The 21,357-nt window shown below is 39.5% G+C and overlaps 1 protein-coding gene across 1 annotated transcript in view; it reads left to right on the forward strand.

Annotated features, from left to right (window-relative positions):
- Positions 1 to 2,545: 2,545 nt before the first annotated feature.
- The window catches only part of LOC311510238 (uncharacterized protein), a gene marked incomplete at its 3' end in the record, with an annotated part of 363,491 nt that continues 344,679 nt past the window's right edge, over positions 2,546 to 21,357 (forward strand). The window contains exon 1 of the mRNA XM_084609763.1: positions 2,546 to 3,607. Coding sequence (XP_084465889.1) covers positions 3,597 to 3,607 — 11 coding nt within the window. The 5' untranslated portion in view covers positions 2,546 to 3,596. The remainder of the gene's footprint in view (positions 3,608 to 21,357) is intronic.

Here is a 21,357-nt window from a genome sequence, read left to right on the forward strand (position 1 = left end):
GGCTGTATGTTGACAATAGAATTGTAGTTACCTGGGTGGGGGTGCAGTTGATGCTGAAGAATAACATGTAAGTGGTTTGACAGGATCAGTAGAGCACTACAGCATAATCCTTCATCTGTATTACAGTGGGTGTGTGTGTGTGTACGTGTGTGTACTGTCAGAATTAGCAGCCCACCTAACCAGTAATGGAGCATGGTAGCAGACATCATTCCAGTGCATTTGCTGGTCTCTCAACAGTGCAAGCAGAGAGATGTTTTTCACCTCTCTCTCTCCTTTGATCTCTCTACCTTGTTGCACAAATAAAGTGAGAGATGACGACAAATTTATCACTAGCACCTTCCTTTGTCAGAGGATAAACAATGCATCCACAAAAAAGTTAACTGTCAAAATTAACTGGACGTAATTAGGTCCAATAAAGAAGAAAGAGTGCTTTCTTCTTTTTCCCAGTAAACAGTGTGAAATACTTTTATTTCTAAAATGCAGCTTCCAGAGATAAGGACTGCTTTTACAGAATTACGTGAGAGGGTGTCCTTAATTTTTTGTATCTTAATCAGGGATGGAATATAAAGTAGAGTGAGTTGTTGTGTGTGCTAACCTTCTGAGTTAATATTAACTAATGAGAAAGGGAAAAACTTGACAAGATATTTCTAAAACGTGTTTGTCAGCACAGAGGTGTTGCTTAAATCAGTTTGTTTACTTTCACTCAAAAGAGTTGATAAGTCTAAAACAGCTCAAATTGCACATAGAATTCTGTTGCTCTCTAGTCTTGTCCCCCTTTCCTTAGGCTGTAAGAATTGTAATTGAGCGCTTGACCATACTCAGGTATTTAATCATCAAAGATGGTGAAATGTAGTTTGGCACAATAAATGTATCAAAGAAAATAAAATCACCCCTTATCTTCTAAAATATACAAAAAGCTTAGGGCTGTGCTAATATCGTGCTCCAGAAGTTCTCTTGCTGCTGTCAGATAATTCAGGAGTATATTTTTGTTAAACTCAGCCTCAATCTACAACTCCAGCAACTCTACAGGCTTAATAGGATTGCTTCTGAGCAAGTGGCTGCCCTGGTTCTGTCTGGAACTGCAGTTTCTTTAGCTATAATTCCAGTAGTCTGCGTTTCTGCCTTCATTGACAGTGTCTTCCCCAATGTGAAGGAAGAAAATGTTTCCATTTCCCCTGTTCTGGGAATCAACATCTCTTCCCGTCGCTGGCTTGTTGCAGTGAGAAATCTTGCAGAACAAAGGGTGGGGAAGCAACAGCACTTAGGAGGAACAACGTGACAGAAAGCAAGGGCATTGGGATGCTGCTCTAATTTAAAAAAGGGAGACAGAATACATTAAAAAATGGGACTGAAGTACCTGCACAGGCACAAAGGGGGAGAGAGAGGAAGAAAACTGAAGCTAGGATTGTGTTTCATGTTTTGTTTTGTCTTTTTAAATTGTGTTTCCGTGGCAGATGCCCCATGTAGAGAAACTGCAGGATAACAGAGGATTTGCAGATCCTTGCAGGGGGAAGAAGTCCTAAAATTCAATGGGGTGGAGGGAGAGAGAAAATGGAGCAGTCAGACTGCATGGGGACAGATGCCTTGGGTTTGTAGAATGATGCAGCTGTTGTGATTAATTGCTTTATATTTAATGGTAGGTACCTTTTTCCTGAATTTCAAGTCCTGCTTTTAGAGGCTTTCAGGCCATATGGTTTCTAATGACTAACTAGGAGGAGCTAGTGTATAATTCATTTCCAGGTGGATTAAATTGAGTCACAGGGTGGCAGAGGAAATAGGAAAATGGAGAAGATAGGACAGCTGGAGGAACATGAGGGAGGAAAAGGCAGGTAGACTGGAGGAGGAGAAGCTGGTGTAAGCCAACTTTAAAAACCTATGAGAATGTAATGCTTGGTTGGAGAGAGAGGTGGAGGAGCTGTCAAAAATAAATAAATACAAAATAAAAATTCAGGCCACTGTTGAGAATTAATAACTTCCTTTAGTGCCTAAAGTCCCTAATGTGATAAGTGCCCTATAGAAATAGTAAGAGACAGTGCCTGCCCCAAAGAGTGTACAAGGTTAATACATAAAAGAGAGAGGAAAAAAATAATTTTCTCCATTTTATAAATGGGGAACTGAGGCTTACAGAGGTGAAGTGACATGCTTAAGGTCAACAGGCAGTCTCTGACAGAGATGGGAATTGAATCTACATCTCCCGAGTCCCACTCCAGTGCCTTATCCACAAGATTACACTCCAGCTCTAATTTACGAGACCTCTGTTACAGTGTTCACATTCTCTGTGTTTATTTTCTTTCTAACAGTGTTAGGCCAGATAACATCTCTAAATTGACTAGAGCCAATTTGTTTAATGTGGTGGGTGCTGTCAGCCTTTTGAGGTCATTCTAGGCTCTCCTTGCTGATCAACCTAGTCTCCCACTTTGCATACCTGAACTATTAGTGCAAGAGGCTGGTCATGAGAGTACCACATCCTTCCCTTCCTCCATGGTTTCTATCCACTTTACTAAAGTGCAATACAAACTTCAACAATCTCTGTAACATATTACAAACAGGCAGTGGACTTCTCCAATCAAAGTGTAAATTAAGCCAAGCTGTTTGACGTCTTGGTTTTGCAGGCTTTTAGGCCTCCCTCTCAAGGTTTCCCTTGCTCTAACAACCCTGTTCGTTGACATTCTGTTTTCCAAAAAGAAAAGGAGTACTTGTGTTTTCCATCTCCCATAACTCTTTCTGCAAGATAATAAAGAGCCTGCTGTGCTTAGGGACTGTCATTCTAACCCACAGGAAGTCTGACACCCTGAATCATTAGTGAGGAAGGAGGCCAAGGGAGCTGCTTCATTCCCCAACCCACCATAGAAAGTAACACCCTGAGCTATGTTTTGCAAGCAAAGCAGCCCTGAGGGGTTTGTACACTAGGAGAATTGTGAGCCTCTGCAGTGGTGTAACCAGTGAGAGAAGCTGCAACACAGACAAGACCAGAGTGTTTTCATTCACTGAGTGTTTTAGCATGCTGGATAACCCTGAGCTGTGTAAAGGTGCACCCGTTTTGTGCTCTTCTTGGAGATGCCAAGCATCAGACACTGGTATAATCCCCACGCTTTTGGCATCAGGACATCCTGCCTGTAGTACCTCCTCCCGACCGCCAGAGGCGAAGAGAGTCTGCTCTGCCATTGACCAAGTACCCCTTTGCCTTGACCTCCCCCTCCCTGCTTTCTGTTTCCTGCCTTGGCTCCCAGACGGGCAGGGTGAGGGGAGCAGCTTGCCAAGCCACCCCGCTCCGGCCTGTGTCTGTCGCCGAGCCAGGAGACCCAGACTCCTTCCTCCATGTGTCCTGAGGCCTCCCGAGAGGGGGGCTCCCCGTGGGCCGGTGGAAGGGCCTTCCTGCCTCTCCTCCTGAGATGTGGGGAATAGGCCCAGGGTCCCTCTGTTCAGGGCTAGGGAGCTTCGTGCATGGACGGAGCAGCCCTAATCTTGGCAGGTCTGCAGCCTGGGTACTAACCTGGGGATTCCCATTTATTTAAGGCAGGAGACATCCCTGCTGGAAGTGATGGGAAAGAGACAATAAGAGATTTGCTGGGCTGCCCAGACAGGAAGATGAAAACATGCTCCTAAGGTGAGTTGTCACTGTTGCTTTGCATTTACTAGGACAGAGGAGAGGGCGAGGCTTCAAGAGCAGCTGGGCTTGAAGCCAGAATGACCAGGGTGTATAGTGCAAGAAGGGACTGGATGGAATAGAACAAAGTACGTTTGAGGTGTGTGAGCAGGGGTGAAAAGAAAATATATTAAAAGCCTGGGAAGAAGGGAGGAAACATCAGTATGGCTCCATATTTCAGTCTGGACACATGGTACTTGTGCACACACTTGTGGCTCACATTATGGGACTAATCTACACTAAACTGAGATTACTTGATTAGTGTTGATCTCTGCTAGTGCCCAGCATCCAGTATCACATCAGAGAAGCTATTAGAGGGTCTCTCCAGCTCTGTAAATTGGCACTCATCTAGGAAGCATTTCAGAGAGTGATTTGTGCATGTGCACATGCTTTCTCAAATCTGGTATGTTGTAGCAACTTATGGTGTAGAGGAATTCAGACCCTATCAGAGGCACTCAGTGGTTTAGAGAAACAAGCGATAAACCTCAAACCTGAGCACCACCAAATAGCATGAGTTCAAGTCCTGCCATTGGCAGATTTCTGAGAATATTTGGTGTGCACAGTACTTAAGCCTGCTTTCTGTAGGGGCTTCTTTAGGAAGTTTTGCCTCAAGTGCAGCCAATATTACAGAGTCTAGGAAAGTTACAGTCTTGTGATATCTGACAGGCATGGGTTTGGGCATTGCTCAAAGGCTGAGGGTGAGTTGAGGTTGTAAGGGGTGTGTGGTGAGGGAGACATAATCTTAACTTTGTATTTCATGGTGTTCAGAGAGTTAAGAATGGCTCAAGACAATGTTAGGCAACCATAACTTTGAATTATTGATGTTTCTTGGCAGTAAATTATAAGCAAACATAACTGAGAGGATTAAAAGAGAGAATTAAATGAGTGTGCTTGGGGCCTGCATTCACTAATCAGGCTGAAAGGAACCTGCAGCAAGAACACTAGGAACTAGAAAAAACAGCAGCTTACCTTTTCCTTATGTGGAGTTTAAAGAGCAAATATTCTTATCTGGCATATATTTGTGTCTGGGCGCTAAATACTGTGGGCACTTGCATTAAATGATTATTGCTGCTGATATAATATGGCTGATGTGTTTGTTGGTTGCTCACATATTTATTGTTCATTACTACTGTAGCACTGATTTTGTGATTATTTTTTTTAATCTAATATGCAGAATTCTAGCAAATGCTTTGGCCATCTGGTGGCCAGAACTGCTGCCATTCATCCTAATCCATTTCTGCAGTACTTCATTCTAAAATGCACTATTTACACTTAAGTTTTGACACTAGCAGCCATCACATATGTGTTTATTTTACTAATAATTCTAATCACTTACATCACATTTGGCAAGCTCAAAACATTGTACAAATATTTAATCCGCACAACACCCTGAGAGATATGTGGTATCTCACTATCTGTGCCTTCACCCTCACCCTTGTTTGGCCCCTCACCCTTGTAAGGAAACTGATCAGAGAAGTTGATTTGCTAAAGGCATACATCTAGTCAGTGTGAGAGCTGGGATTAAAACTCAGGAGTTCTAGCCTCCTGCTCTGAGTTTAAGACCGCATTGGCTTTACAAGATTGTCTGTTGAAAAGGGTCCTGTCAGTCTGAGTATTTCACAGTCTAAACATCTGTCAAAGTCCTCTTGTTGGAATGCATGTCCTTGTCTCATCTTATTTTTAAAAAATGCACTGTTTCACCATCCACCCATCTCTTTAGGTGTGTCTGCAGAAAGGCATAGATGACTACTCTTCAAATAATCTGCGCTTTGGTTCTCTAATAAGTCCAAGGGACCTTGCTCTTATTTTGATTTATATATCGATATATAGATGTAGATATAGATATTTATATAGATAGATAGATAATATAACTTTCCATTCCCTCCATACCCGAGATCTTCCACCAAACTCTTAAAAATCACAGATACAACCTTTTATAATCTTAGTTTTTGTCCATGATAGGAAATATTTGTCTTAAATTTTCTAACTACTTCCATTTGATGTTGTACACTATTACTTGCTTTGATTGACAGGTTTCAGAGTAGCAGCCGTGTTAGTCTGTTTTCGCAAAAAGAAAAGGAGTACTTGTGGCACCTTAGAGACTAACCAGTCTCTAAGGTGCCACAAGTACTCCTTTTCTTTTTGCTTTGATTGAGTTATTCTTGTTGTTCCTTGTTCTCTCACTAGATGGCACTATTGTAGTATGTCTGAGTTTTCCAGTAAGTTTTTTTTTTTGAAGTTGTCCTCCTCCGCTTTCTGCATCAAGTTGATTTTCTCAGTGCCATCTGCACACTAAGATGATGTACCAATAGATACAGCTCAGCGGTGTCTGTAAGTTTTCCTATCTTGATCCTCAGAACAGTGCAGCTGAATACAATTATTTCCAGTACCTTTCTCTACCCTTACTGGTTACTGCTCATTCCCTACCCTGGGACAAGTGCCTATTGCTGCTCTCCACTAGCCATGCCACCTTGATGTTATTTTCAATTCCAGTACCTCCTAATCCACTGGCCTGAATCCCAGCACACCTCACTTCTCCCCCCCCCCCCCATCCCTTCTGGAGAGTTTTCACCCTGAGGATTCGAATCTGGTAGGAAGGGAAGGCGGCAGGGGTGTCATCTTGGGAGAATAGAGAAAGAGGTAGGCTTTATGGAGCTGAGAAGGCGTTGGAGTGTGTCTTGACCCAGCCTGACTCCCATTTGCCAGAAATCTTCCATGATCTTCAGCCCGTACCACCTACTGGCGTCCACAAAACTCTTCGGAGTTGGTCATCTCTCAGGTAGGAGAAAAATCACTCTAAGAACTTATGATGTGTAGTATTGAGAAATTAGTAGGTTCTTTTTATTATTTGCTTTCACATGATTTGGCAAGAAGGAAATGGCACTTGATCACTTATAGCAACTTACTTTGCTGCAGACAACTTCTTTGTCAGAGACGATCGCAAGCACAGTATACATGTATATAAAGTAGGTCTGTTGATTAATCACAGATAATTCACGATTAACTCAAAAAATTCACGATTAAAAAAATTAATCACGATTAATCGCATTTTTAATCACACCATTAAACAATAGAATACCAATTGAAATTTATTAAATATTTGGGATGTTTTTCTGCATTTTCAAGTATTTGATTTCAATTTACAACACAGAATACAAAGTGTATAGTGCTCACTTTATATTATTTTTATTACAAATATTTGCACTGTAAAAATGATAAACAAAAGAAATAGTATTTTTCAATTAACCTCATACAAGTACTGTAGTGCAATCTCTATCATGAAAGTGCAATGTAGATGTAGATTTTTTTTTGTTACGTAACTGCACTCAAAAACAAAACAATGTAAAACTTTAGAGCCTACAAGTCCACTCAGTCCTACTTCTTGTTCAGCCAATCTTTAAGACAAACAAGTTTGTTTACATTTACGGGAGATGATGCTGCCCATTTCTTATTTACAATGTCACCTGAAAATGAGAACCGGTGTTTGCATGGCACTGTTGTAGCTGGCATTGCTAGGTATTTACATGCCAGGTATGCTAAACATTCGTATGCTTTGGCCACCATTCCAGAGGACATGTTTCCATGCTGAAGACGCTCATTAAAAAATAATGCATTAATTAAATTTGTGACTGAATTCCTTGGGGGAGAATTATATGTCCCCTGCTCTGTTTTACATGCATTCTGTCATATATTTCATGTTAATGGCTGTTTTGGATGACGACCCAGCACATGTTCGATTTAAGACTACTTTTATTACAGATTTGACAAAATGCAAAGAAGGTATCAATGTGAGATTTCTAAAGATAGCTACAGCACTTGACCCAAGGTTTAAGAATCTGAAGTGCCTTCCAAAATCTGAGAGGGACGAGGTGTGGAGCATGTTTTCAGAAGTCTTAAAAGAGCACCAGTCCAATACAGAAACTAAAGAACCCGAACCACCAAAAAAGAAAATCAACCTTTTGTTGGTGTCATCTGACTTAAATGATGAAAATGAACGTGCATCAGTCCGCACTGCTTTGGATTATTATTGAGCAGAACCCGTCATCAGCATGGAAACGTGTCCTCTGGAATGATAGGCGAAGCATGAAGGGACATATGAATCTTTATCGCTTCTGACATGTAAATATCTTGTGACACCAGCTACAACAGTGCCATGAGGAAGCCTGTTCTCACTTTCAGGTGACATTGTAAACAAGAAGCGGGCAGCATCTCCTGTAAATATAAACAAACTTGTTTGCCTGAGCGATTGGCTGAACAAGAAATAGGACTGAGAGGACTTGTAGGCTCTAAAGGTTTACGTTGTTTTACTTTTGAGTGCAATTATTTTTTTTGTACATAATTCTACATTTGTAAGTTCAACTTTCATGATAAAGATATTGCACTACAGTACTTAAGTGAATAGGAAAATATAAAATATAAAGTGAGCACTCTAACGCTTTGTATTCTCTGTTGTAATTGAAATCAATATATTTGAAAATGTAGAAAACATCCAAAAATATTTAAATAAATGCTATTCTGTTGTTTAACAGAGCGATTAATCACATGATTGACCCTTTTAATCGCTTGACAGCCCTAATATAGAGTTCTGCCTAAAGAATGTTTTCTTCTTCGTACCCATCATGTTAGGTGTTTCTACTCTGCATTATAAAGGGAGACACAAAGCATTTAGGTGGCCTAGAGATCTCAACACAGTTTCTCGTGCTGAACATGTCTCATCACCCTTGTTCTGCAACTACAAGTATCCCCCATAACTGTTAAGCTTTTATTCTCTTTTACTGTATGTGTAAATGAGCACAACTTTTTTTTAAGGCTACCAGTGAAGAAAAAATTGTATAAACAGCAGGTGCACTATTGCGTTTTGAACTGAATATAAACTGTGAATGAGAGAGAATGTCAGTGGGGGCAGAGAACCCAGACAGCTTGATGATGGGCACATCAGAAACAGACATTTGCTCTGTGGTATACAGTTTGTATTGGGAAAGGTGTTTTTTCCCATTAACATTAATGTTATGTCTAAAATTCTGTAAATTATTCTGGACCATTTTATTTAGGCTTCTGTTACTGTTTTTTGTTTTGTTTTGGGTTTTTTGGTCAGAATCCTTGTAAATGATTCAACAAACATCTTTCTGCAAAGGACTGTGAGATAACTGGGCAATAAACAGAGACAAAAGTGAGTGTGTGGACTACTTGCAAGAATAAAGTTACTTCTGTGCACAAGTGTTTACAGGATCAGGCACTCTAAGGGTACAAAATACATATGTAGTTGTCAAGGTTCCTACTCCACTCTGAACTCTAGGGTACAGTTGTGGGGACCTGCATGAAAGACCCCCTAAGCTTATTCTTACCAGCTTAGGTTAAAACTTCCCCAAACTCTGCCTTGTCCTTGAACAGTATGCTGCCACCACAAAGCGTTTTAAACAAAGAACAGGGAAAGTGACCACATGGAGACGTCTTCCCCCAAAATATCCCCCCCAGGCCCTACACCCCCTTTCCTGGGGAAGGCTTGATAATAATTCTTACCAATTGGTACAGCTGAACACAGACCCAAACCCCTTGGATCTTAAGAACAATGAAAAATCAATCAGGTTCTTAAAAGAAGAATTTTAATTAAAGAAAAGCTGAAAGAATCACCTCTGTAAAATCAGGATGGTAAATACCTTACAGGGTAATCAGATTCAAAACATAGAGAATCCCTCTAGGCAAAACCTTAAGTTACAAAAAGACACAAAAACAGGAATACACATTCCCTCCAGCACAGCTTATTTTACAAGCCATTAAATAAAAGAAAATCTAACACATTTTCTAACTAGATTACTTAGTAACTTTACAGGAATTGTAAGGCTTGCATTCCTGATCTGTTCCTGGCAAAAGCATCACACAGACAGACAGAACCCTCTGTTCCTCCCCCGTCCAGATTTGAAAGTATCTTGTCCCCTCATTGGTCATTTTGGGTCAGGTGCCAGTGAGGTTACCTTAGCTTCTTAACCCTTTACAGGTGAAAGGGTTTTGCCTCTGGCCAGGAGGGATTTTATAGCAATGTATACAGAAAAATGGTTACCCTTCCCTTTATATTTATGACAGTAGTATTTTAAATTAGTGAATTTTGTGCTATTTAAGTATAGAAGTTGTAACATTACCTAGAATAAGTAAATCTGTCAGGCTCTTTCCCCCCACAACCACAGGTATGTTTAACACACCTCAGTCTGGACTTGTTGAACCCTTTGTCATTCCAGTTCTTGACTGCTCCTGAGTTTCATTGCCACTCATGCTGCACTATTTGGTTATTGATGTGTCCACTATGTGCTAGGATGGAAAAACTGCTAATTTTACTTGTGACATAAGCCAGATTTAAACTCAAATAATGGTTCTTAACTTGGTGTAGCAGTTGAGTCCTGAATGAAACCCACACTATCCATGTATATATGGTGTCAGCTATTATATCTTTATCTCCAGTTGTATACCTTTATAAATAGCAATTTTATAATGATGCAATCATTGTGAAACAGGAGAGCGAGTTCTGTGATGGACATATGAATACAGAATCCGGATACCCTTGCTTTAATATTCATAGACTCTTCCTAGATTCAGTTAGGAAGTAGATTGTTTGTGAATAAAGAAGTTTTAAATAAAAAACATCAGTGAGGCCTGAGACAGAGTTTATGTAACCAAATGTCACTTGCTGCTTTATTACTTGGAAGTTCAGCTCCTTTGCTGTCCGTTTTTTCCTTCTCCCATCAATTGTTTGACAGGATGTTTCTGATTTTGAAAGTTATCACTTTTTTGCTCATAAGTGTACTTTTGTTCACATACGGTATCTTCCAAGTGATAGTCTTTGGCGTGAAGTTGTTTATAACAGACTCACAGATATTTGATAGTATTCACTTCATAAACTTAGCATTAGTTCATTTTTTGTTTTTGAGCAAACCCTCTTATGTCTGAATAATGACTGATGCACAGGGAGTGTTCATATCCAAACTTGGCGTGTTGAATACACTTGTAACACATGATGCTGTGAAAAGAAATGTCATTGGAGCAACAAGAATTTAAGATGTACTTTTAAAAAAATCCAAATTCCATAATTTCACAGAAGAATAGATCAATATTCCTACATTTAACAGTTCTGTTTAAAACCTGCTGTAAAATTAAATAATGTATCTTATATTGGCTTGAAACTACTGTGATGTTAATTCCCTGGTTGTGTGTCAGTTAAGGGTAAATTAGCCTTCCAGCTCCAGTCATGACTCATTATGTCATTATGTGTTAGGCACTTACTGTACCTCCACTACTACGCAATTTAGAGCCAATAAAAATTGTGACAGCGTTTTTATCCACTTCATTAAGCTACTAATTTCTTACCAAAAAAAAGTACATTAATCTTTTTATAGCTTCATGCAGAGTGGCATATTTTTAGTCTATAACATTGATTAGGTCCTGCCTGAGAATAATTTTTTATGGTACTTTTAAAAAAAAAAGTAAATAAAGTTACTATAGTTTATAATTTACGCTATAATTTTCAACATAGTTATGACCATATTGATCTCAGAATGAAAATGTCAGCTGTATTAAATAAGTAGAACAAATGAAATATAGCCCAATGTTTAGTGACACAACAAATTATGAAATACTTCCTACAATGTAGTGTACAAATACACAGAAGAAAAGGCTATTTTCTAACGCTGGATGCATCCCAGATAGCATGAAGATTGTCTGTGTTCACTGAGCTAAATATTTTTGGGTAGCAATCAGAAAAATATTTGTCTTCTGGATATTTTTGAGCACGTGCCATGATGGAGGGTGGGTGAATACAGGGAAACTGCTCTGTTGACACTTGGAATTCCCAGCACTTAGTGGCTGGATTTGGAGTACAGTATGACTCAGTCATTTTGAAGTTCTTTTTCACTTGTTTGCGATGCTTGGTGAGAGCTGCTGTGGAGCCTGACACCTTACTGTTGTGAGAGTTCCACATAATGGAAAAATTCTAAGTGAAAAGAGAAAATCTAAGCTATACTCTTTCTGATATCTCTGTTCTTCCTTGGTACCCATTACCGTGGTATCAGACCACCTATTCTTGTGATGTTGCTGGCCATCTTCTAGCTATTGATACTTTTTAAAAAATGTTCTTTCAAATTTATAAACAATGTACAGTAGAACCTCAAACACCTTGGGAATGGAGGTTGTTCTTAACTCTGAACAAAACATTATGGTTGTTCTTTCAAAAGTTTACAACTGAACATTGACTTAATACAGTTTTGAAACTTTATTATGCCGAACAAAAATGCTGCTTTCCCTTTATATTTTTAGTACTGTATTTGCTTTTTTATTTTTTTGTCATCTCTGCTGCCACCTGATTGTGTACTTCTGGTGCCAAATGAGGTGTGTGGTTGACTTGTCAGTTCGTAACTCTGAGGTTCTACTGTAATTCCATTAACGGGCCTAACCTGCATTCTGGGTAGTGTTACAACAATTGACATTAGAGAGACAAGGTGGGTGAAGTTAATCTTTTACTGAATCATAAGAATGAACCAAAGGTCCATCTAACCCAGTATCCTGTCTTCCAACAGTGGCCAATGCCAGGTGCCCCAGAGGGAATGAACAGAATAAGTAATCATCAATTGATTGATCCTTTGTTGTCCATTCCCAGCTTCTGGCAAACAGAGGCTTGGGACACCATCCCTGCACATCCTGGCTAATAGCCATCAATGGATGTATCCTCCATGAACTTATTTAGTTCCTTTTTGAACCCTCTTATAGCCTCGGCCTACACAACATCCTCTAGCAAGGAGTTCCACAGGTTGACTGTGTGAATCAACTTCTGCTGGTGACAGAGACAAGCTTTCGAGTTACACAGAGCTCTTAGCTCATTCGGACAAGAGCTCTATGTAGCTTGAAAACATGTCTCCTTCACCAGCAGAAGGTGATCCAATAAAAGATATTACCTCACCCACCTTGTCGGTCTAATAACCTGGGAGCAGCATGGCTATAACAACCCTGCAAACAACAATTGACATTGGCAGTTTCCCAGTACTATCCCATATAACAATGACTGCTTGTTTCCTCTCTGCCATAGGCTCCTACAGATCATTCCCTTCTCAAATGCCTGGGAGATAAACAGATAACATGACTGGATTATAGGCTATGATGAACCAAGGGGGGAAGTGGGTTTCAGAGTCATAGAGCCTTCTTGGAGAATGGCCTTCCAAAAACCTCTTCCTTACAGCGAAGGTCTCTGGCTCAAGCAGCGGAGTTAGACTTGGATTTTTTCTTGTCTGTTTTTTTTCTTTCACACATGGAGAGATTAAGCTACTCTAATGATTTGTCCATACTCTGCTTGTGACTTTGACTCTAGGCCAGTATTTCTCAACATTTTCAGGTTGGTGATCCATTATGCAAAGTCAAAAATGTTCACTCACCCTTACTAAAAGTGAATCAAATGATAATGATACTCTTATATAATTTGTTTGTGTTTCAAGAAGATGACAGAAAATACTTGAAGGGTAAGGGTGTGTGTGGGAGTGACGTGTTTTTTTTTCTGCTTCAGATTGTAATAAAATTTTAATTTTCAGTGCCTTTCGTGACTCCCCTGAGGGTTGCAACCCCTTGCTGAGAAAAAAGGGTTCAGACAATGCTCAATGCTTAGACAATGCTTCGTGCTTCACCATCTCAGACCATCGCCCTTTTCCGTAACAGCTACAGGGCAGCATTTCTGGAAATCTCCTTTTATTGCCAGTCAGCCACTATGCCGACCAGGTTTTTAGTTAGTTTTTGCTTCAGTTTGCAGTCTCCTTTGCCAGATGGTGTTTGATACTAATATTGATGTTAATGTCTTTTGGATAATGACACTGTCTGCAGCAGGGGTTTTCTTGCAATTATAAACTACAGAATGCTGGAGGGATATGTTATATTTAGTTACCTTTATGTAGTGTGCTGTTACTGTTTAACAGACAATTATCATGAGACAATGTCTTGGCCTGAACATTTTGCTGTATTTTAGGTTGATGGTACATCCTCTGTTTAAATACTACCCAGCAGGCTAATAGGAGTGAATAAAATGAGACCTATCAAATTGAAATTTAATTATTTTTTGTTTTAAAAAGATGGGGAAAAAGACAACCTCTCTCTTTCTCTTACAAAGTATGCTCTTTATCAGACTGTCTATGAAAGGCATGATTTTGTGGCAACCTCTCAGTATTTGATACATCAAGAGCCTACCTTTTACACTTCTTGAGGGAGTTTTAGCTTTTTCCTATTAAAAATGAATAATAAAATCTTCAGCTTTCATCCTAATGGGGTTAGGAGGAGGTGTTTTGCCTTTTATAGCTACACAGAAGATCGAAAAGCCAGTTGAAACCATCACAAATTTAAGGAAAAGGTCATCATTAGAAGACCTGTGAAAAGAAGCTTTTAAAAAGCATTTCTGGGCTTAATGCAACAATTATATCTTGCTAGTATCAGTAAGCAGACCCTATATGTTTCAGCTGTCTGAAATGAAACAAGGCAAGGCAGGAAGCATGCTTTAGGTTTATACAGGATTCCAGAAATTAAGGGAAATAGGAACTTCAGAATGAATACAGTCTTCTATACATTTTTCTTTTATTCTGGAGTATATAGTAGGAATTTGTTTTTATAAATTCTTTTGTCAGTGTTATGGAAATGGCATGAGAAGTACGATAACTTGCATATATATTTGTCCGTATACCTTTAAAAATAAGAAATGGGCTGGGTACCTGCAGTAGGCTCAAAACACAGGGCTTGCAGTAGTCAGAATGTTCTCACTATTTTTAGAACTTTTAGCTCTCTGGTATGATGAAGAGAAAGTGAGAGCAAAAAAGGGGAAACTTGCTGGAATGAGAAAAAACTTGTGAATGTTTCTGGTCTTGGCAGGTCAAACAAGTTCTAAATCTGATATTAGACTGTAGAGGAGAAGTTCTCTCCATACTCTGTGGGACTAATAATGTTTTTCTTTCATCTCCTCATTTTATTTACTGGTCTGTAACAGCTGCTTGAAAGCGGCAATACTAATAAAATTACACTAAGCTTCCATAATGCCAGCAGTTGATCTGGGGGCATGAGCAGAAAATTTTACACAGTGTTCCCTTCCCAAAGGCCGCTAGCCCCTAAAACTGTCTAGTTTTCTGATGTGTCTAGAGCCTTGTCTATTCTATGAAATTACTCTGATTTTACAGAAGTCGATTTTCGGGAACAGATGGTATAAAGTCGAGTGCATGCGTCCACACTAAGCACATTAATTCAGTGGTGTGCATCCACAATACCATGGCAAACATCGACTTTCCGAGCGGTGCATTGTTGGTAGCTATCCCACAGTTCCCGCAGTCCCTGCTGCCCATTGGAATTCTGGGATGAGCTCCCAATGCCTGATGGGGCCAAAAATTTGTTGCGGGTGGTTATGGGTAAATGTCGTCAGTCAACCCTCCCTCCGTGAAAGCAATGGCAGACAATCATTTCGCACCCTTTTCCCTGGATTGCCCAAGCAGACGCCATAGCATGGCAAGCATAGAGCCCATTCAGCTCACCGCAGCAGTTATAACCATTGTAAACACCTCGCGCATTATTGTGCAGTTTATGCAGAAATAGAACCTGAAAAACCAGGCGAGGAGGTGACGGCAGCACGATGACAAGAGTGATGAGGACATGGACACAGATTTCTCTGAAACCGTGGTCCCCAGCAGTTTGGAGATCATGGTGTTAATGGGGCAGGCTCATGCCATAGAATGCCAATTCTGGGCCTGGGAAACAAGCACAGACACCCTGGACAGTACTAAGGAGTTGTTCAACTATAGGCTGAGCAAGTGCAGAATGGTGGTAGAGTGTGCCTTTGGACGTTTAAAGGGTCGCTGGCACAGTTTACTGACTCGCTCAGACCTCAGCAAAACCAATATTCCCATTGTTATTGCTGCTTGCTGTGTGCGCCACAATCTCTGTGAGAGTAAGGGGGAAGACATTTATGGCGGGATGAGAGGTTGAGGCAAATCGCCTGGCTCCTGAATACACGCAGTCAGACACCAGGGCGATTAGAAGAGCACAGCAGGAAGCGCTGTGCATCAGAGAAGCTTTGAAAACCAGTTTCATGACTGGCCAGGGTACCGTGAGACACTTCTGTTTGTTTCTCCTTGATGAAAACCCACCCCCTTTGTTGACTTTAATTCCCTGTAAGCCACCCGCCCTCCCCCCTTCGATCACAGCTTGCTTGCAAAGGAAATAAAGTCACTATCATTTAAAAACCATTTATTCTTAATTGATTGATTATAAAAATAAGGAGATAACTCACAAGGTAGCCCGGGTGGGGTGAGGGAGGAGGGTAGGAGGGAAGGAAAAGGCCACTTCAAAACTTGTTGAATGACAGCCTTCTGTTGCTTGGGCTGTCCACTGGGGTGGAGTGGTTGAGTGCCCGGAGCCTCCCCCCGGTGCGTTCTTGGGCATCTGGGTGAGGAGGCTATGGCACTTGGGGAGGAGGGAGGGCGGTTCTATACACTGAAATGTAAGTACAATATTTTATATTCCGATTGATTTATTTTATAATTATATGGTAAAAATGAAAAAGTAAGCAATTATTCAGTAATAATGTGCTGTGACACTTTTGTATTTTTATGTCAGATTTTGTAAGCAAGTAGGTTTTAAGTGAGGTGTAACTTGAGGGCCACTGTCCTAGTGGGATCACTTGTGATTTAGGGAGGATGATAATTTCCTTTGCTTGCCCTCTAGATGGCTGTCTTGTTCTCTTCTCATAGTGTATTATGCAAAGCTGTTTTACATAGGACAGTAGGGCCAGAGATAAGTTTGTAGCCATCCACATCTTTACAACAAATAAGAATGTATAGTATGCATGACCATGCCATTGTAACCCTGCTGCGGACAGATGTCAGCAGATAAGCCCTGTGTGTGTGTGTCACTACTCAGGGGAAAGCCCTACTTAGCACTGTAGAATTTAAAACGTTTTCTGGGTTTTTTTAAAGTATGTTTTCAGTGATGATCATTGTAACGGTGTGGCTTTACCTTCTATGGCCAAAGGCCTTGGCCTGGTGAACCCTGGTTACCGAAGAGGCACACCCGAGTCAAATAACATGGCTCCCTGTAAATAGTATAAAGAAAAGGAGTACTTGTGGCACCTTAGAGACTAACCAATTTATTTGAGCATAAGCTTTCGTGAGCTACAGCTCACTTCATCGGGTGCATACTGTGGAAAGTTTAGAAGATCTTATTATATACACACAGCATGCTTTGTGTGTATATAATAAGATCTTCTAAACTTTCCACAGTGTGCATCCGATGAAGTGAGCTGTAGCTCACGAAAGCTTATGCTCAAATAAATTGGTTAGTCTCTGAGGTGCCACAAGTACTCCTTTTCTTTTTGCGAATACAGACTAACATGGCTGTTACTCTGAAACCTGTAAATAGTATCAGGAAGTGGAAAGGGTGAGTGGAGCTCAGAGATTGGGAGGAACTGCAGAGAAAGGGAGGGATTGCTAGAGACAGGAAGCCTGGTAGTAGTTTGGAGGAGACACCTCTGAGGGCAGAGATGAAGGCCCTGAGAGACTGATCTGTGTTGAGTTTAGTTGGAAAGCCCTGAAAAGGAGGAAGATTGACAGCAGTGGGGCTGCAGAGCAACCTTAGGCCACAAGAGTGTGCTCTGGTGGCAGCCGACTCTATGACAATAACGAAAATGGGCAACTGTTACTCCATGATCAAAAATTATGGTTCTAACAACCTGGACAACTTCTGTAATACTTCTCCATCTAAGTGTTAAGAAACACTTTTCTTTATCCGGAGAAAAAAATTGGAGCAGACTGGCAACTCTGCTAAACTACACCTTGTCCAGTTCTGGGATCCAAAATACTCAGTTCAACTCTGGATTTCATCACTCAGGTTCCTTTATTTGGCATACAGCAAAGCTACGCTGAGTTGATCAGACTCAAACTTAGAGGGTGGGTATCGGGTGTACCACACATCCAAAGTTACACAGACAACCTCTTGCTTTGTATACATTTACACATTACATTGCATTTTCTATACATTAAATCACACATTCTTGAATTGGCTTGGTCACTCTGCAGGAACCAATCCCTGTACACATGGAACTTGATCTTTACATTCCAGGTTTACCTTGTCCATAGTCCCTAACATCAGGGTGTTGCTGTTTATCTTAGCACAGACAGCCTGACTCTAGCGTACCATTTGTCAGGCCCCTATTTACAACTTAATCTTCCATTCACCTTCCCAATTATGTGCACTAAGAAATGAGGCAAGTCCCTTACATGAAGGCAGGCCTGTACTGTGTAAGTAAGGTACTGTGTACCAAGGGCCAGGTATGTATGATTGAAGGTTGGTCACCTCCCTGTTGTAAGAGGTGAGGCTGTATTCTTACAGAATTCCTCTTCTCTTGGATTTAAATTATACAAAAGCTTTCTGTCAGTGAGCATATTGTCCACTTTAGTCACTGGCGTAATGTTCTTGCTGCCAAAAATTGCAGAGACCACCAACCATAGTTTATTTGGAATCTCAAACTGATTCGAACCTGGTTCTTCACAGCACAAAGAGTGATGAATTAATCATTGTGTCATCTCCAATTCCCTCTAAAAGCCTCTCTTTCCAGGCGATGACTGTTTCCTGATAACAAACCAAATAAAAAAATAATTTTTTTCAGGATTTTCTATATTAGATGTTTCCATCTATCTCATGGATATAATGTAACCTAGAACAAAAGAGAACCACATTTTTCTGTATTTTAAAATATTGCCAAATCTATGAACAGTTTTAACTATAAAGGTGATAGTGAATGTTACTTTAAAATTTTTGGATTTAATTTTCAACAAAATATTACTGTACCACTTAAAATCAGTGCAGACCATAGAACATATACACATCTTCAAGGGGACCCTCTGGATGTGGTTGTTGGTTACTAGAAAAATCTGCAAAGCATCTCACGTAGACTTGGGATGGGGGAGCCAGGTCATGTAGAATAAAACTTACCTGAACCTACACTAAAATTGAACCTTTCTGTAGTTTTAGATAAGTTTAGTTTACTTCCTTCATTTTCTTTCTTTCTTTCTTCATCTGCCTTTTCTGGCTCTGACTGGAAATGGGAAAAAAAAATACCACGAGAGATTGTTTTTGCAATATTTCTAGTTCAGTCTGAAACAGGAGGTCCCGGAATATTTTCTCACAAGATTTATGGCTTGATTTTGCAAATATGAGGTTTAAATTAACTCTTGATTCCTGTGGACATTTGTCTATCACCAATGATCTCTTAGAGGGTGATCATTGTATCCTAAATAGATCTTTAAGAAGTTCAACGGGTTTAAGAGAAGTATGATTCAAGATTTTATATGAAAAGAGTCAGTGGTTTTAGAGCCACACTACCAAGCTGTGGTGACTACGTATGTGTTATGGGTATTACTAAGGCACTGATCACCTTGGTATTTAAGTGCTTATAATAACATTTAGCACTTATTTAGTGCTTTAGCTAATGAATCCCCACAACGCCTCTGTGCAATAGATGGATATCTAAATGTCACTATGTGTGTTTTATCAATGGTGAGAATGAAGAACAGCAGTTGTGACCTGTCCAAGTCCTCACAGCATGTCAGTGGCAGAGCTACATGTGCTCTTAGACCCTTGCTGGGGCTCTATTATCTTTTCCAGTTTATACAGGATTATAGGGGGACAATGTGTATCGCCATCTGCCAACGTCCAGTCTGCTCCCGTTCCCTAAGCAAAGACCTCTGACTGTGTGGAAATGTCTCTTAAGGGGGAGGACTGTACTACAGATATTTAGATACAACTGCCGTTTATGCGGTGAGCTTTATGGAGCAGGCACCAGTCATAGGTGATGAGCATGGTATAAAGCCCAGGCCAAAAATCTAAAAAATTGAGTTTAAAGTTAGGATCTTAAGTCCTTATTTAGGCTCAGAAAGTAATGGGCCTCATTTTCGAAAGTGCAATGAATGGGAGCTTCTGGCTGCTCAGCACTTTGAAAATCAGCCTTTTTTTAATGTGTGTAAAGAAATGTATAATGAACTGTGTTAAATAGATTAGGGCTATCAATTAATCTGAGTTAATGCATGTGATTAATGTAAAACAAATTAACTGGATTTAAAAAATAGTTGCAATTAATCGCAGTTTTAATCGCACTATTAATAAAATACCAATTTAAATGTATTATATATATTTTTGAATGTTTTTCTACATTTTCAAATATATTGATTTCAATTACAACACAAAATACAAAGTGTGCAGTACTCACTTTATATTATTATTTTTTATTTAAAATATTTGCACTGTAAAAGAAGATAATCAAAATAAATAGTTTTTCAATTCACCTCATACAATTACTGTAGTGCAATCTCTTTATTGTGAAAGTGCAACTTACATATGTAGAATTTTTTTAACATAACTACACTCAAAACCAAAACAAAAAACTTCAGAGCCTACAAGTTGAAGCATGAAAGGCATACAAATGTTTAACATATCTAGCATGTAAATACCTTACAGTGCCCGCTACAACAGTGCCACGCGAATGTCTGTTCTCACTTTCAGGTGTCATTGTAAAAAAGCTGGAAGCATTATCTCCTGTAAATGTAAACAAACTTGATTGTCTTAACAATTGGCTGAACAAGAAGTAGGACTGAGTGGACTTGTAAAAGGTGAATTGAAAAATACTATTTCTTTTGTTTATCTTTTTTACAGTGCAAATATTTTAAATAAAAAATAATATAAAGTGAGCATTGTAAACTTTGTATTCTTGTTGTAATTGAAATCAATATATATGAAAATGTAGAAAAACATCCAAAAATATTTATAATAAATTTAAATTGGTATTCTGTTATTGTTTAACAGCGCAATTAAAACTGCGATTAATTGTGACTATTTTCTTATCTTGCGATTATTTTTTAAATCATTTGACAGCTGTAAAATAAATTCATATTAAATAATGTTAGAGAAGTAGATATTTATTTAAGAGTGTTATAAGAAAATATAAAAGGGAACTTTTCTGCTGTCTGTAAGCGTCTTGTTGACACAGCTTTTAAAACTCTTCTAAAACAATTTCAGATGTTATAAAATCAGAGTTGGTTTGTGTCTTATCTGGCGTGGATTCTTTGTGTAGTTAACAGGGCAAAGCAAATCAGACAAATGTGTGATTTAATAGTCAAGTGTAGATCTCACTGGTATGACAGACTAAGGAGGATGGATATTGACTGACTGCAGAACTAGCCAACCAGTAACTTCAAGGTCATAAGCTTGTTTCTTCCACCAACAGAAGTTGGTCCAGTAAAAGATATTGCCTCACCCACTATGTCTCTGTAATAACCTAGGACCAGTATGGTAACCTCCAACAACACTGCAAACAAGAAACAGATAAGTAAGAATAAGACAGCTGTTGTAAGAAATAATGGAATACATGAAAGCAATGAAAATGAGTAAGGAAGAGGATAGCAATGACTAATAAAGATAGGGAGGTACCGATTAGTTTTATCAGGATAAGTTAAAAATGCATCCGTTAAAAGGATTTTGGGTTAGTGTGTATGAAAATATATCTTGAACAGAATATTTATAGATTAGGTAGTTTTAATTATTTGCACCAGTGTGATGTTGTGAGACAAGGTATATAAAGGATGCATGTTTAAAAAAGGGGGGAGCTGTGGAGCAATGCAGGCCCCTCACCAGATCAAACCAACATAGAGCTGATGAAGATAGAA

This window comes from Lepidochelys olivacea (genome assembly GCF_965140295.1).
Source record: "Lepidochelys olivacea isolate rLepOli2 genome assembly, chromosome: 19".
Classification (NCBI taxonomy): Eukaryota; Metazoa; Chordata; order Testudines; family Cheloniidae; genus Lepidochelys; species Lepidochelys olivacea.